Raw genomic sequence first — 14,604 nt, 5'->3', positions numbered from 1 at the left:
ACCACACGACACAGATCACCAAAGAGTTTTCTACTTTATTACAAAAGGCTGTGTGTTTATATAGGTCTAAGGAGAGGTAGCAGAGCTGAGGTAGATAACAGGTCGCCCATTTATTGGCAAGCTCTTCCATATGTCAGTTCCGGAGCCCAAGAAGTTAATTCTAATTGGGGCTAAGGCTTCCCACCAGCAGGGTTTGAACATTGGCGCCAGTGGGAACGTTTTTGCGCTAGTGAAAGAAACAAAGAGGAGAAAGAGGGTTGTTAGACACCATGCTGGGGTTTTTCTCTGGGGTGCTGCTACTGTTATATGTTTTCTCAACAATCCCTATAATTAGGATGGCAATTTTGACCTTGCTGGAACTGCTGCTGGTATTCCTCTTCCTGCAACACATCATCATAAAAAGCCTTATGATCAGTAGTAATATAGGCTTCTGCTTCTCCTAGGACGTCTTGGCCCAAAAGATTGACAGTTAATCCTGGAGCAACAAGGGGGTGGACTTCACCAGTATTTCCTTCCAAGTCCACCCATGGGACCCAGCCAGCAGTTTGCTGGGAGTGGGAAGTTCCGCCAAGCCCAGTAAAGGCGGGCCAGCAACAAGTTTCCATTGTGGGGAACTTCCTCTTTCCTAAGGACCATTCTATCCGCCCCAGTGTCAATAAGGCATTTAAAGGTTTTTCCTCCAATAGTAAGTATCATTTTTGGTCGTACCCCGGGGACAAGAGGGACAGTCCAATGAGCTTGTGTGTGGCGTTTCCCCTTGTTTAATGGGGCTGAGGGGCACCCCATTTGGAGTTTAAAGGTCTACCTTGAATGTCTGTTTTAGATTTACAATCTTTAGACCAGTGAAGGCCCTTTCAGCATCTGGGGCAAGGAGTGGTGGGGGTAGAGGAGGGCGGAGGCCTGGTGGATTGTGTAGGTCTCCTGGTCTTATTTGGGCATTCTCGCTTAAAATGTCCCTCTTGGCCACACCCAAAACAGGTGCGGCCTTTTCCAGGAAAAGCTTGCTGAAGGGCGCAGACTAGAACCTCTGTGTCCTCCTTACAGGAGGCCTGTAACATAGCTGCCATAGTTTTGGTTTGGTGAGAGTGGGTCCCTATATCCCGGGGTGGCTATGACTCACCTTTCCATAGATCGGTCCTTCAACCCTGCACAAGCTAGTTTATGTTCCTGGTTCATTCCTTCCCATACCATCATTTTTATAAAGTGATCTCTAATTTGCCCTGGTGGGAGTTTTCTTTTAATATTTCCCTCTACCCTACTAATGAAGGATGAGAGGTCCTTGCCAGGTTTTTGATTAACCCCAGCGAGAGGGGATTCAGAGGGACCATCTTCAAGCTTTCTCCAGGCTGCCAAGCCAAGGGCTCAGATCTGATCCTGGTAAGGAGGGGGGATGGCAGCTTGTTGGAGCCCAGATGGTTTTGTTCTGCTGTCCCAGCGAGCATCCACATAGTAATGGGCATAGCAGGATTGGCATGTTGGTTTCTTTCAGCCTGTTGTTGACATTCCTCTTTATAATAAGCACATCATTTAATGTAAAGAGTTCCTGGAAGAACTGCTTGGGCCAAGGCCCTCCAGTCAGCGGCAGTGCAGTGCACGGGTGATGTGCAAGGCCTTGTAATATAGTCTCTGTCCATGGGGCATTGGGGCCATCCTCAAGGAAAGCCTTTTTAACTCCTTAAGATCCCCTGGTTCCCATGGGTACCAGGCCACAGGGCAATTGCCTCCCCGGTTAAAGTTAACAGAAAATAACTGACATGGCTCTAGGCCAAGTGGTGCATTCGTTCTGCCCTCCCCGAGTCAGGGGTATGGGTGGATGACTTGAAGGGATTCTGAGAAAACTCAGAACTAGGCAATGGAGGATAAAGAGGATTTTTCTGTCTAGGAAGCCATGGATCGGCATCAAAGGGGTCCAGGGCCCCTGTGTTTTGGCTCCCTTTGGGCTCCTTATTTTCCTTTCCAGACTGGCTTCAGCTGAAGGTATGCACATCTCCTCAAGGGGAGGAGATGTTGTTCCGGGTGCCTGCCCTAGTTTTGGGCTCTTTGCCTCCAGTTAGGGATGTGGTCTAATGGACCGTGGAGGGAAACAGCCCTTGAGAGCAGACAGAATGGGTTAAACTCCAAGAGGAGGAATTTCACCCCATTAACCTGGGCTTTTCGGATCAGTTGTTCAACTCTGTCCCAGGTCTCCCAGTCAAATAAATTACTTTCGGGTAACCAGGGAGCGGCTTTAATTAGAGTCTCCCAGGTCTTGCATGCCTGAGTGTCAGAAATTTCAAGACCTCTACTTTTCAGGAGGACCGGGAGGGAATGAAGGGAGGGATCCTCTTTTGAAGAAGCCTGCCCCATGTTGGTGGGGGTACACGCAACCATTGCGCGATTGCTCGTCAGCAAAGTTCCCTTCCTCACACAGGGCACCAGCTGTGGGAACCGCCCTCCGACAGGGGTTGGGGAGAATCACTAGACCGGCTAGTGTCTCCGGGCTGAGCAAGAAGGTAAGTGTCACCACCCGGCCTGCCACCCAGCCTGGCAAAAATCACACCGATCAGGAGTTGAGTCAGCCGAGATAGCGCAGCAACTGCACTTTATTGCAGAGGGGGCGGACTTATATAGTGGAAGAAAGAAGAAAAGGGGGGCAAAGGCAGGGGCCAACCAGAGATCGGAAAGTCCCCCCAGGTTGGGGTAGCCTAGTCACCCCAGTTACAGAAACAGAGCCCCATTACCCTAGTTACAGAAACAATACCCCATTAGGTATGTGCGCCCCTGTTGCTGGGGAGTTATTCTTTGTGTTTGCGGAAGCCATATCTTGGGGCTGTTGAGGCACGTATATGGAAGCCATTTCTCAAGCTCTAACTGTCCTGTACATGGAAAATCACAAGATCAGAATCACAAGACTGTTTCCTCATACGTTTGTGGCTCTGTGGCAAGCATAGGTCCCAACAAGTAGGTGCATTCCCTAGGGCTCAGCAGCCCATTGGAGAGACTCAGCCTGGTGCAGTGAGTTCTAGAGTGCTCAGACAGAAGGAACAGGTCATCGGAATCAAGGAATTGATGGTAGGCTCCTTTGGTTGCATATCCATGCCTAATGACAGACATGTGGGAGTGCACAGCAGGTGGGGATCAGGGTGATTCTCAAGGCAACACTAATCAAAGAAAAGTCCAAATTCCTGTGTAAGAGTGAGGCACTGGCTATCTACAGGCACAGCATCACAAGGCAGAGATCTGCACCCTAAAATTAAGGTTTGAAGGGAACACAAATAAGCTGAAATTGATCCTCAAGCCTGAGCCCCTAAACTAGATTCCATAAATCTTCCTAACAAAGGTAGGATTGGTTTTAGAACCTGGAAGAGCTGAATTATCAGGTGCAGATGAAAAGCTCCATCTCAGAGTGGAAAGACTCGGGAACAGGAAGGGAGGAAGGTCCCTGAAACAATGAAATCTGAGCAACTCTGTCCCATATTTATGTTACAATGCTCATGGTTTTATTCCTGTTTTGGATACACCATGATTTCTGTTCTTATTTCTCAACTTTCATTTGTTCATTTACCAATTCACTTCCAGACTGTGACTGTTTACTGCCTTCTAGGCCCAGAGATGTACATGTAAAAAAGACTTTTCTGATTTTGAGTTGCTTACAGTTTAGTGAAAGAGACAATAAAGATGGATAAGTGCAACATATAGCTTCATATGATAGAAAACCTTGACTTTGGAGTTGCATCTGTGTTAGAATCCTAGCTCATTCACTTACTAGTTGTATAACTTTGAACAAGTGACTCAATTTCTAAGCTTTGGGGATAATCACATGCCAACAAGCTGAGAGGTAGAGGTAGTCAAAAGGTATAAAAGTAAAAAGGTATAAAATAAATATAAAAGTCTGGCATATACTAGAAATGTATTATAGCAGTTACTATTCTATAATTTTGACAGCAGGCTACTGTGTCAGAATCTAACAACTAACTCTGCTTTTGGCACCGGGAAAGGTTTTAGTGTGGCAATATTTCATTGGAACACGAAAGATAAATAAGAGTTTACCAAGATGAAGAGTATAAGAAATAAAATTCTTGGGAAAAATGAACAATAAGAAAGCCAGGAAATATTATTTAAATTTCAAATAGCAACAAATTACTTGAGTTGCTGTGGGAGAACTCCTGCAAGAAAAAGCATTGAGTGATAAGAGGACTGAAAAGGAAATTGGAGACAATAAGACTCAGGGCTCAATTAAGAAAAAGAAGCAAGAAAAGAGGCTAAGAAGAAATAGGTCCAGAGGACTGAGAAGGATCAAGAGAGAGTAGTGTTCCAAATGCCAAAGAAGGACTCTTATAGACCTACATCAAAAAGATGAAGATTTAAAAAGGCATTGTGTTTACTTGACAATGGAATAATAATATCAACTGGAGCAGATCATTTGTAGGAACAGCAAGTGCTCTCAATTTCTCTAACCTGCAAGTTGTGAAGTTGCCTTACAAGTAAATCCTGACCTCAGTTAAGTTTTTTTCCTACATTTTCACAAATGTTTTCCTACTACACTTAATATTCTGCTTATTCATTTACCTGTCTTTCTTTTGTGGAATTATTTATGTTCTCGTTATTTTAAATTCCAAATTAATTATTGTAAGTAGGGGCAAGTATCTGACAACACTAAATCTTGAACTGTAGGCAGTGCATGAGCACTTAGTCATGTTTTCCTTTTATTTATGCTACATCTTACTCTGTGTATGTTAATATATTGACTTTTATTTGCCCTACATATATAACCATGTTTAAATAAGTATTTTTAAATGTGACAATACAAACACACATACACAAAAACATATATATATATAACCATGTTTTTTTCTAAATATATGTGTACACAAATTATACCACACCTTATTTTAGGATAGTAAAACAGCTGCTTAAATATTATTTTATAAAACAAAGGTGTTGTAAAAAATCAAAAGCAAGTTTATATATGTGTGTGTGTATTCAATATATTATGGGACAAAGTAAACAGTTCCATTAAAAAGGGAGAAAATATTCATTTTCATGTAATTTCAAACTTTAAAAATTATATGGATAGAACCACAAATTCATAGGTACTCTTTCCCATAATCATCATTTAAAAAATATTTGCTCCATTTTCTTCAATATTCTCTTTGTACCTACCTCTATTTTTCAACTTTTATATATATGAAAAATGCTTGAGACCGTGAAATTATTCCCCTCTATTACTAATTACTTGCATGTGAATTTCCTAAGATATAAGACACTAAAATAAGCACAATAAAGTTACTTAAATAAATTATTTAAATAAAATTGTAAGATAAGGAAATTAAACAATAATACGGTAGTATTACATAAACCACCAATACATATTCAAATTTTTTCCATTGTAACAATGCAGTCTTATATAGACTGTTTTGTTTTCTGTGACATGATCAAATTCAACATCATGTACTCTATCTTTTTTGTGTCTAATCTGAAATAATTTCTCTCCTTTCTTCATTTTACCAGACCACAGCATTTTTGAATAATACATGCCATAATGTTGTTCAGATTTATTTTTTCTGATGTTTACTAAAGATAAATTGCAGTTGAATTTTTTGAGAAAACAAACTGAAGTTATATGTCTTTAATGATCATAATAGGAGAAATGTCAGGTTGGTATAAACAGCAATATTCACAGTGTTAGCTTTCAAATGTTGGTTAAGGTGGTGTGTGCCAGAGTTTTACATGGTAAATTTTATTACTAAGAAATTAATAATTTGGGGAAATATACTTTAAAATGTGTAAAGAAGATCCTTCTCTTCATTCAAACTTCTTTTCCAATCATTTCTTCTATACTTACTTCATGATTTCCCCGTCCAAATTGGTATTTCCCTTCTTATTCATTTATTTCTACATGCATTCACATCAGTTATGACTGGGGCTTTCAGCCTGTCTATGGAACACAAATCCAGCCAATCATCTACTTTTGTATGATCTGTGAGTTAAGAATAGTTTTCCAATTTTAAATTATTGAAAAAATAATTAAGAATAAAAGCCTGGGCATACTTTTCTTCCTAAAAACAACTGCATATTATCTTCATTCTTGCCATTTGGCCTGAAAATTCTAAAGCTCTGCCTGTTCCTGTCAATAACATTTGTCTACCCTTGGGAGAGACTCATATTTTCTTATTTTATTCAAAAAGTTATAATCTACACTATGATTGTGTATTGCAAAATTCAAATTGTTCCTGAAGTGGTCAGATGTGATACCTGCAAGCTGGCTCTGGTGCCCTTTTGATCTGTGTCCAGAATTCTTTGCATAAATCTTCACATTGTGGTACAAGATGTCTCAAGGAGCACCTCTGTCCTTTCCTGCCCCACCTCTGCAATCAGCCATTGCTCTGTATTCCTCTCAGTCCCTCTTACTTTCTAGATGCACATAACACTGTGTAGCTGGGAAAAAGGAAATCAAAATGCTCTCTGCTCATGAAAGCAACTGTCTTATTCACTTGGCTGTTATACTTACTAGTCTAGATGTTTCACAGCTGATAACTATGTGGAGTCAGGGGAGAAAAAGAGGGAAGAGAGGAAGGTAAAAGAGTTCAAGAACCTCAAAAGGCCAGAAATTTCTATGGAAAATTGTATTATAAAATCTAAAAACCTTCATTTTAATCCATAGTCTATTCCATTGATTTCTACTCTTCACAATATGCTGTCCTCTGAAAATGAACTGTTTTACAAACGTAGCCTTAGTTTTAGAAAAATGTGAAATAAGAGACAGGTTTAGGGCTGGGGATGTGGCTCAAGCGGTAGTGCGCTCGCCTGGCATGCGCGCAGCGCTGGGTTCGATCCTCAGCACCACATACAAATAAAGATGCTGTGTCCACCGAAAACTAAAAAAAAAAAAAAAAAGAAATTAAAAAATTCTCTCTCCCTCCCTCTCCCTCTCCCTCTCTTTAAACAATAAGAGACAGGTTTAATATTTATAAACTGAAATTAGTCTCAGATTACACCCTACTTTCTAACCAGGGAAGGTTTGAAAAGATTCGATATCTCCCCTGGGATCAGATTCTGCATTTAGTGGGAACCTGAGAATCATTATCTAAGAGCAGCTTATATGAGCAACAGAAGATTGAGGAATGAGTTAAGATTCCATGGGAGGGCTGGGACTGTGGCTCAGTGGTAGCGCACTTGCCTGGCATGTGTGAGGCACTGGGTTCGATTCTTAACACCACATATAAATAAATAAAATAAAGGTCTATCAATAACTAAAAAAAATATATATTAAAAAAAGAGATTCCATGGGAGATGTTAGAATAGATCTGAGATGAAAAAACAATTATTGTGGAAAACAAAAAGGTAACATCTACCATTAAAAAAAGTAACAGTATTGTAGGGACATCAATTAGAAAAGGCAACCCAGTGCGCACTGGAAAAGGAATTTGTGATCTTCATGAGTTTATATAACCCCTAGAAACTTCTGTAGCTACCAGTTAAACAATAGAAGAAACAACTGGGTGTGTTTAGGGTAGATGATAGGAGAGTGCAAGAAGGGAACTGAAGAATAATCACCATCCCCTGAGATGGGCTGAAAGATTTGACTTACCATCATTCAGATACAAGGAAGCTATCCTTGTAGATTTCAATTAGAATCCTTGTGTTTTTTTCATAATTGCTGTAATTAAGTAAATGTGCCCTCTCTTCTGCTGAGAGCCATTAGCCAAGTAGGTATGACAATTTCCTTGTCAGCGTACCCAATGTTGCTTAGAGGAAGGACTCGTGGAAATGGACTTGACATTGCATGTAAGGTGACCTTGCTCAAGGACCAGGGCAGATCCAGGTTTAAGGTGTACCCTGCTAGGAACAGGGCGTATCCTGCTGCCTCAGGCCTGCCCGCTCCTGGAGTTCCCGTTGAGTTCTCACGGGATTCAGAGAGTATTTGGGATTTTCCCAGAGAACGTGATCCCCCCAGAACGTGTATAGAGTGCTGGTGTGAGTTCGGGAATAAAGAATTGCTGTTTGAATCTACAAAACCGTGAGTGGCTCGTGATTTTGTGCCCAGCCAGACTGCGGCATTCTTCTCCTGAAGTTTTTTTTTAGTATCTCTAAAATGTTTGATCCCTTTAAAGAATCTGGGATAACCTGATATGCTTTCCCCACCATCATCAAAATCTTACCCAATTTATCCAAGCTAAGCTACCCAAATAGTTTCTAGAACACTACTCACTTGCCAAAACAAACTCCATATGGACTATTTATTCCTCAGTGATACAGCAGTTCCTGTCATCCTGAAAAATTTGTGAGAGCTGGTTTTCCTTCATCAGCTGATCTCAACAGTGAGTACTCACAGGATAGATTCAGAGACACTATCAATTCTTACCTCTTTCGAATGAGAGATTACTATATGTATTTACCTCCTTTTCTCCCTAATTATCTATGAACTCCCCCCACCCCTTTTCTTTGGGACTTCCATGAAGGAATAAGGAGACACAGACAGGCTTCCTACTTACACAACTGCCTTCTCCCACATGCATCAAAGCCATGCAAACAATACTGAGTAGCCAGTGGGCACCTCCTCACATGCTTTCTCGATTGCTTCCCTGATACGATGGCTCTTAAAATTCTCTTTACCTTTAGACTGAAAGTTTAGTGACTAAATGTAATAAATAAGAAAAAAAATCATTTGAAATGTTTTCAGAAGCTGCCTGATACTCTTTCTCACCACCCAGAGTTTCTAGAACCTTTGGTGACATTTCAGGGTGTGTGTGTGATGGTGTTGTGGGCTGGTAGGAGGCTTGTGGTAGCAACTCACACTTCTCCTTTACCTCTCTTCTCCACTTATACCTCCTACTATGGGCTTCTCCATTTATCCATATAATGCAGTGTAAATTCTCCCTCAGAAAATTGTTTAACAAATATTGTGTGAGTCTATACATATGAGAAAGAAGAAACAGGCTCAATATTTTAAAAATTTACTTATTCTCAGATTATAGCCTATTTCTTTACCAGGGAAAATTTGTACTTTGAAAATATTAAAGATTACCCTGGAATTAATTTCTGGGTTTAGTGTTTAATAATTTACTTCTCAAATAATGCATTCTGGTTCTAAGTTATTAGATTTTTCTGAGATTCTTTCATTTATTTAACATCCCATAAATATTTTTTAGGCAGACCTAATAGAGTTGCTTGGCTGATCTGAATTTTGAAATGTTTTGTGTTTAGATTGTTCACTTTCTGTTGTTTTTAAGTTTATTATTTAAATTTGTATCTGATTTCTAATTCAAACACCTTCTATTGGAAATTATCATAATTTCTAGGCAGAATCTTGTAACACTAAGGTAATATTTCTGAACTAAAACCAATTGGTGTCCCTTAGGAAAAGCATTTTCTTCTATTTTTCACTAAAAACAGCTTCTCAAATCCCAAGCCTCAGAAGACATAAAAAATTACCAGAGACATAAAAAATTACCATAACTAAAAGTGTATCCATTAAAGAATTTATTTGTGTAATAATGAAAAATGTAAGGAATAAAAATGTAAGATAATTCTAAGATATTTTGGATTAAAAGCATGGCCAAAATATCTGTTACCAATCTTCCCAGCACTGCTAACTGGGCAACTTTGAATAATTTGTTTGACTTCTCTGTGCCTTGATTTCCTCTTCTCTCTGTTTAGAATCATGGAGGTTTGAGGAAAAGCTACCTAACTTCTTAGAATCTCTGTTTTCTCATCTTTAAAATAATTATGATAAAAATACAACAATGTTGGATTAATGTAGTTTTAAGTAATTTAACATATGTGATGTGTTTAGCATAGTAAGAGAGTTAATACATATAAGACTTTGAAATATTACTTGGCATGTCTACATGTACACTAAGTATACAAAATAATAAAATCCTATAGTATATTAAGAACTTGAAGAGGATTTTGTTTGTACTTGTAGGTGAAAAATCATGGACAATAAGAATTCATACTTATATAACTTTAAAGGCCACTATTTACAACGTCAGTTTGCTAACATTGAAATACTGGAAGCTATAGAAGATTTTGAAATTAGAGATGATGATGTCTTCATAATAACATATCCAAAATCTGGTAAGTGTAAGGAGTGACCTCCTGATATTCTTTGCTTTGGATTGGTATATATGTGTATAAATGTGCTATTTCCCAGACATCAGCAGCAGCCTTCATTTGTATATCCATTAAGGATCAGAAAAAAGTTACGTGAAATTCAGATCTCTACTATGTTAGAAATACCTTGTGTCAGAAAGGCAAAAATGTACTTCTGCAGGAAGCTGGGCTAAAGAAGGTACTGAAGAACCTTTTTAAATGGTGGCTTCTACTTCAGCAGGGAGTGACACATAGAGGGCTTGGTTTGCACTTTTACAGTGGTCAATGCAGACTAAGAGGTAAAACTGTAGATATTAAGATTTCACACACAGTGTTTTCTTATTTATGATATGGTTGTCCCAGAACACCACACAAAATAAAGTTGGTCACACGTGGATTGGTGAGACATGATATATTTTCTAAATATGTACAGTTTTTCACTTCAAGTCAGCCTATCTCCTTAAATATTTTACAGAATTTGATGGGCCCTGAGGAAATCATTCTATCTCACTAAACTCTGGAATTCAAGACTTCCATTGTCACAATCTGAGAATGGTCTAAAATTGTATTCTATATGTAAGCTAACTTGTTAACTTGCCATAGTTTCATATATGCTGACAAATGACAAGAGAGTTACGAGTTAAATACTAAGGATGTTATCGTTTATGGTACAGTAAACAGCATGAGCCTATTGTTTGCATGGGTTTCCTTTGGAAAATTGACTTCCACCAATCTTTATGGATCCCAGTGCTTTCGAAGCTCTTCTTGAATTATTTTGTTTAGATGGAAGAGTTGAATGATAGTTTGCCTAGTGTGTGGTCATACCAAATACCTTGATAATTACAGCAATATTTGATGGTATTGCTTATTTCAATGATTAGAATCACTTCCATTTCCTTATGATGTGTATTCATAGATTCTTTAACTCTAGCTCGGATACCCCTTTGGAGTTCAGACACACAAGCCATAATAAGACTTGGCAGAGATAGAACAATAGAAAAATAGCAGTTTCATGTGATCACCCATTGGTATGGCTATTAAAGAACTTAATAATAAACAGCAAATTGCCAAGTGCTTCTGGATATCCTGGGCCAAGATTGTAGTGGTTGATGAAAACTTACGTAGGGCCATAGAGGGCACCATAACTTTTATTGTTATCAGCTTTGGAGCCTGAAATATCTTGGCATGAGCAATTTTTCAAAATTGTGGGTTCTGCTTCATAAGAAGCACTATTAACCTGCTCTTGAGAACAGTGGGATTTGTGTGTTCAAGTCCACATTGCCACTCATAAATAATTCAAAGTAATCATTAATAAATAAGGGAAAACCTTAGTACCATTACATTTGACCACATCTGGGTCCATTCTAATTGGAAATGGAATAGGATATTTCCATGAATTTCCCAAATCCCTTCATAGCCTGTGAGCAGATTTGAACTCATTAAAGAACCAAGAATCAATAAGAACATTGAAATTTTTGGTCTTCTCTTTCCCTATAATGTGTGTTATCGTGGTTTCCTGGGAATATAACATAAGAATATTTCATAGCCTTAAATGGTAATAAAAAGGGGGTAAGTAACTGTACATGCTATAATTTTGTTAATTTGTCTAAACTTCTAAAAGGTAAAGTTTTAAGAAAGAAGTTGCAGTCATATTTAATAATTACCATTTTTAATATGCATATGAGGAGAAAAAGCATTCTTAAATGCTATTTACTAAAGAGCACAGAAGTGCTAGCAAAGACAGAAGTACCTATAAAATGTAGTAAAACAGAACTAGATATTATAATTTATTTTATGAAAATCTAGAATAAATGAAATCAAAGGATCTAAACAGAAAGAAATGGCAGAGTGGGAAGTGCTAATTTCCCTGATGTGATCAACTCAGCCTCTGTACGTATGTGGAAATATCACACCCTACATCATCCATTGGTAGAATTATTACAAGTTAATAATAAAAAAAGACCTTACATGGAATACAGGAAACAAAGAGAACATCAAGAATTAATCCAGGTCATCACTGTCACAGAATCAGAACAATCACAACTCCTTAAGTGAGAAAGGAACTAAGACTACTTGATTTTATCTTTACTAACTTTAATATAGACAAAAAGCAAACCAAATTGGGCAAACTCATTAGCATATTTGGAGTGTTTTAAAGAAAAAAAGCTCAAGTGATTTCATGATGCATGAGATTACTGTTGATATTTATTATTTCAACTCCTTCAGGTTTGAAAACAAGATGATTTATCTTTACAGGAACCATCTGGACACAGCAGATTCTATCCTTGATTTATTTTGAGGGACATCGTAACAGAACTGAAAACATCACAACAACCCTTAGAGCTCCCTTCCTTGAATACAATAATCAAAAGGTGGACCATACCAAAAGACCATCTCCTCGCTTCTTCACTTCCCATCTACAGTATAATTTAGTACCCAAAGATCTGAAGAATAAAAAAGCTAAAGTATGTCATACAGATTAATTAACCATTTTTGGGACAGAAAAAATAAATCCCCTTATCCACATACTTTCAAATGTTATAATTATTCCTTGCTTAGGATGTTGTCTTGCACATTATATGAAGTTATAAATATATGCATACTCTTGAGCAATTGCACATATAATTTGCAGTATAATTCTATAGTTTATCGCAAAATGTCTTTCACATTGGCCATAAAATTCTTTTTTATGGTTTCATAGGATTTTATTTTATGGTTCACAGTATTTAATGTGTATTTAATCAACAAGGTAAGTTGCAGCAAATGTGTATATTATATATATATATATTTTTTTGCAGCAGTATATTTATTTATTTATTTATTTTAGTTTTTCGGCGGACACAACATCATTGTTTGTATGTGGTGCTGAGGATCGAACCCGGGTCGCACGCATGCTAGGCGAGCGCGCTACCGCTTGAGCCACATCCCCAGCCCCGTATATTATATTTTAATAAACATTCTTATGAAGATTCACATGTTTTTATTCTTGTGCCATGTTTCATTGAAGATGGAATTTTCAGATTAAAATAGCCAACTATTTTAAGTGTTGGCAGTCATTACCTTCTTTTCTTCTATAATGTATCAATTTACTCTTTAGTAAATAGCATTTGAGAATACTTTTTCTCCTCACATGCATATTAAAATTGGTAATCATCAAATATGACTAATATACTAGAATAAAAATCATTTGTTCTTGAGTACATTGCAAACCTTTTGATTTTAATGAGATTACCTTTTATATTTTCATAGGACTTTAAATAACCTTTAAATATCCATTGGCCCATTTTTCTCTAATTTGTCTTATTTACTGTTTTGTGGAACAATTTCCATAAGGCAGTGTTTTCCCAATCAATGGATTACCTTTAAAAATTGTTGAAAGCTTTTATGTAACTGATCTGTTAACGTTACTTTCATGACTTGTAGCTTTGGTGCTTTAGTAAGGAAACACTTTCCCACTGCAAAGATTATGCAAATACTCTCAAGATTTTACCTTATGAACTTCATTTTTTTTGTTCTTATTTATGATTATAAGTTATATTTCATACAGCACATGATGAAGCACACAAATATTGCATGATATTTATCCAACAGTTTTACCAATTGATCTAACACAATTTCTTGAAAGATTTGCTTTAAAAAATTTCCACTATTTTGAAATCTACATATTGACATACTAAATCTCTATTGTTCCTCTCTTCCTACTGTCCATTCTTCATTCCAAAAATAGATACTTCTGTTTGATATGTGATAATTACATATTTTAACTAATAATGCAAATTATCTCGTCCACCTTAAAAAATATTTTAAACCCACAATGATTTTTAAATGTGGATTTTTAATTTAATAGAAACAGGGATTAGTTCTGAGCCAGCTAGCATTATAATATTCCAGCATTCATCCATCTTCATTCTGTGGCTCTATTTTATCAAGTCTACTTTCATGTCTTCTGTATGTACCTTATCTTGTTCTCAGTGTATTTTTACCCACTTTGTGTAGATCTTAAATGACTGAGAAAAGTATAGCATATTTTCCCATGATCTTATCAATTTACTCCAATTCTATGGTTTCATATTTCATTTATTCTAGAATGATGAAAATTTTATATTCTCTCCTGTTTAGAGTTTTCAGAATACAAGGTGTTTTCAATTTCACTGAGTTTCTATCCTCTGAAGAAGTTATTTCTTTTAGGAATCATAATTTAGTATTTCCTACTTTGTGATTAATGCTTTCATTTTAATTATCCTTTTCATGTTTTGTTTGCATTTCTCTTTCTACTTCTTAAATTAAATATTTAGTATATCTACTTCCAAATATATATTTTTTAATTTGAACATTTTAAAAGGATACATATCCTTTTTAGTATAGGTATAGATACAATTTTGTTAATGCTTTAGATACTCTGTCATATCAGCTTTATTTTTCTAATTGATTCCAGCTCTTTTGATTTTTTTTTTTATTTGAAAGAGTTTATATAATTATCTATCAATAGATAATGGTACTTAAAGAGTTCTGATTTTGGGCTAGTCATGG

The 14,604-nt window shown here is 37.0% G+C and overlaps 1 protein-coding gene across 1 annotated transcript in view; it reads left to right on the top strand.

The window, feature by feature from the left end:
- Positions 1–615: 615 nt before the first annotated feature.
- LOC143402373 (amine sulfotransferase-like) overlaps positions 616–14,604 on the top strand; it is a 29,526-nt gene continuing 15,537 nt past the window's right edge. Inside the window, exons 1-4 of the mRNA XM_076859813.2 lie at positions 616–685; positions 2,411–2,492; positions 9,908–10,059; positions 12,331–12,539. Of these exons, the coding sequence (XP_076715928.1) occupies positions 9,918–10,059; positions 12,331–12,539 (351 nt within the window). The 5' untranslated portion in view covers positions 616–685; positions 2,411–2,492; positions 9,908–9,917. The remainder of the gene's footprint in view (positions 686–2,410; positions 2,493–9,907; positions 10,060–12,330; positions 12,540–14,604) is intronic.

Source organism: Callospermophilus lateralis, chromosome 6, assembly GCF_048772815.1.
Source record: "Callospermophilus lateralis isolate mCalLat2 chromosome 6, mCalLat2.hap1, whole genome shotgun sequence".
NCBI lineage: Eukaryota > Metazoa > Chordata > Mammalia > Rodentia > Sciuridae > Callospermophilus > Callospermophilus lateralis.
Note: the sequence above shows the minus strand (reverse complement) of the source record. Positions and strands in the feature narration are given on the sequence as shown.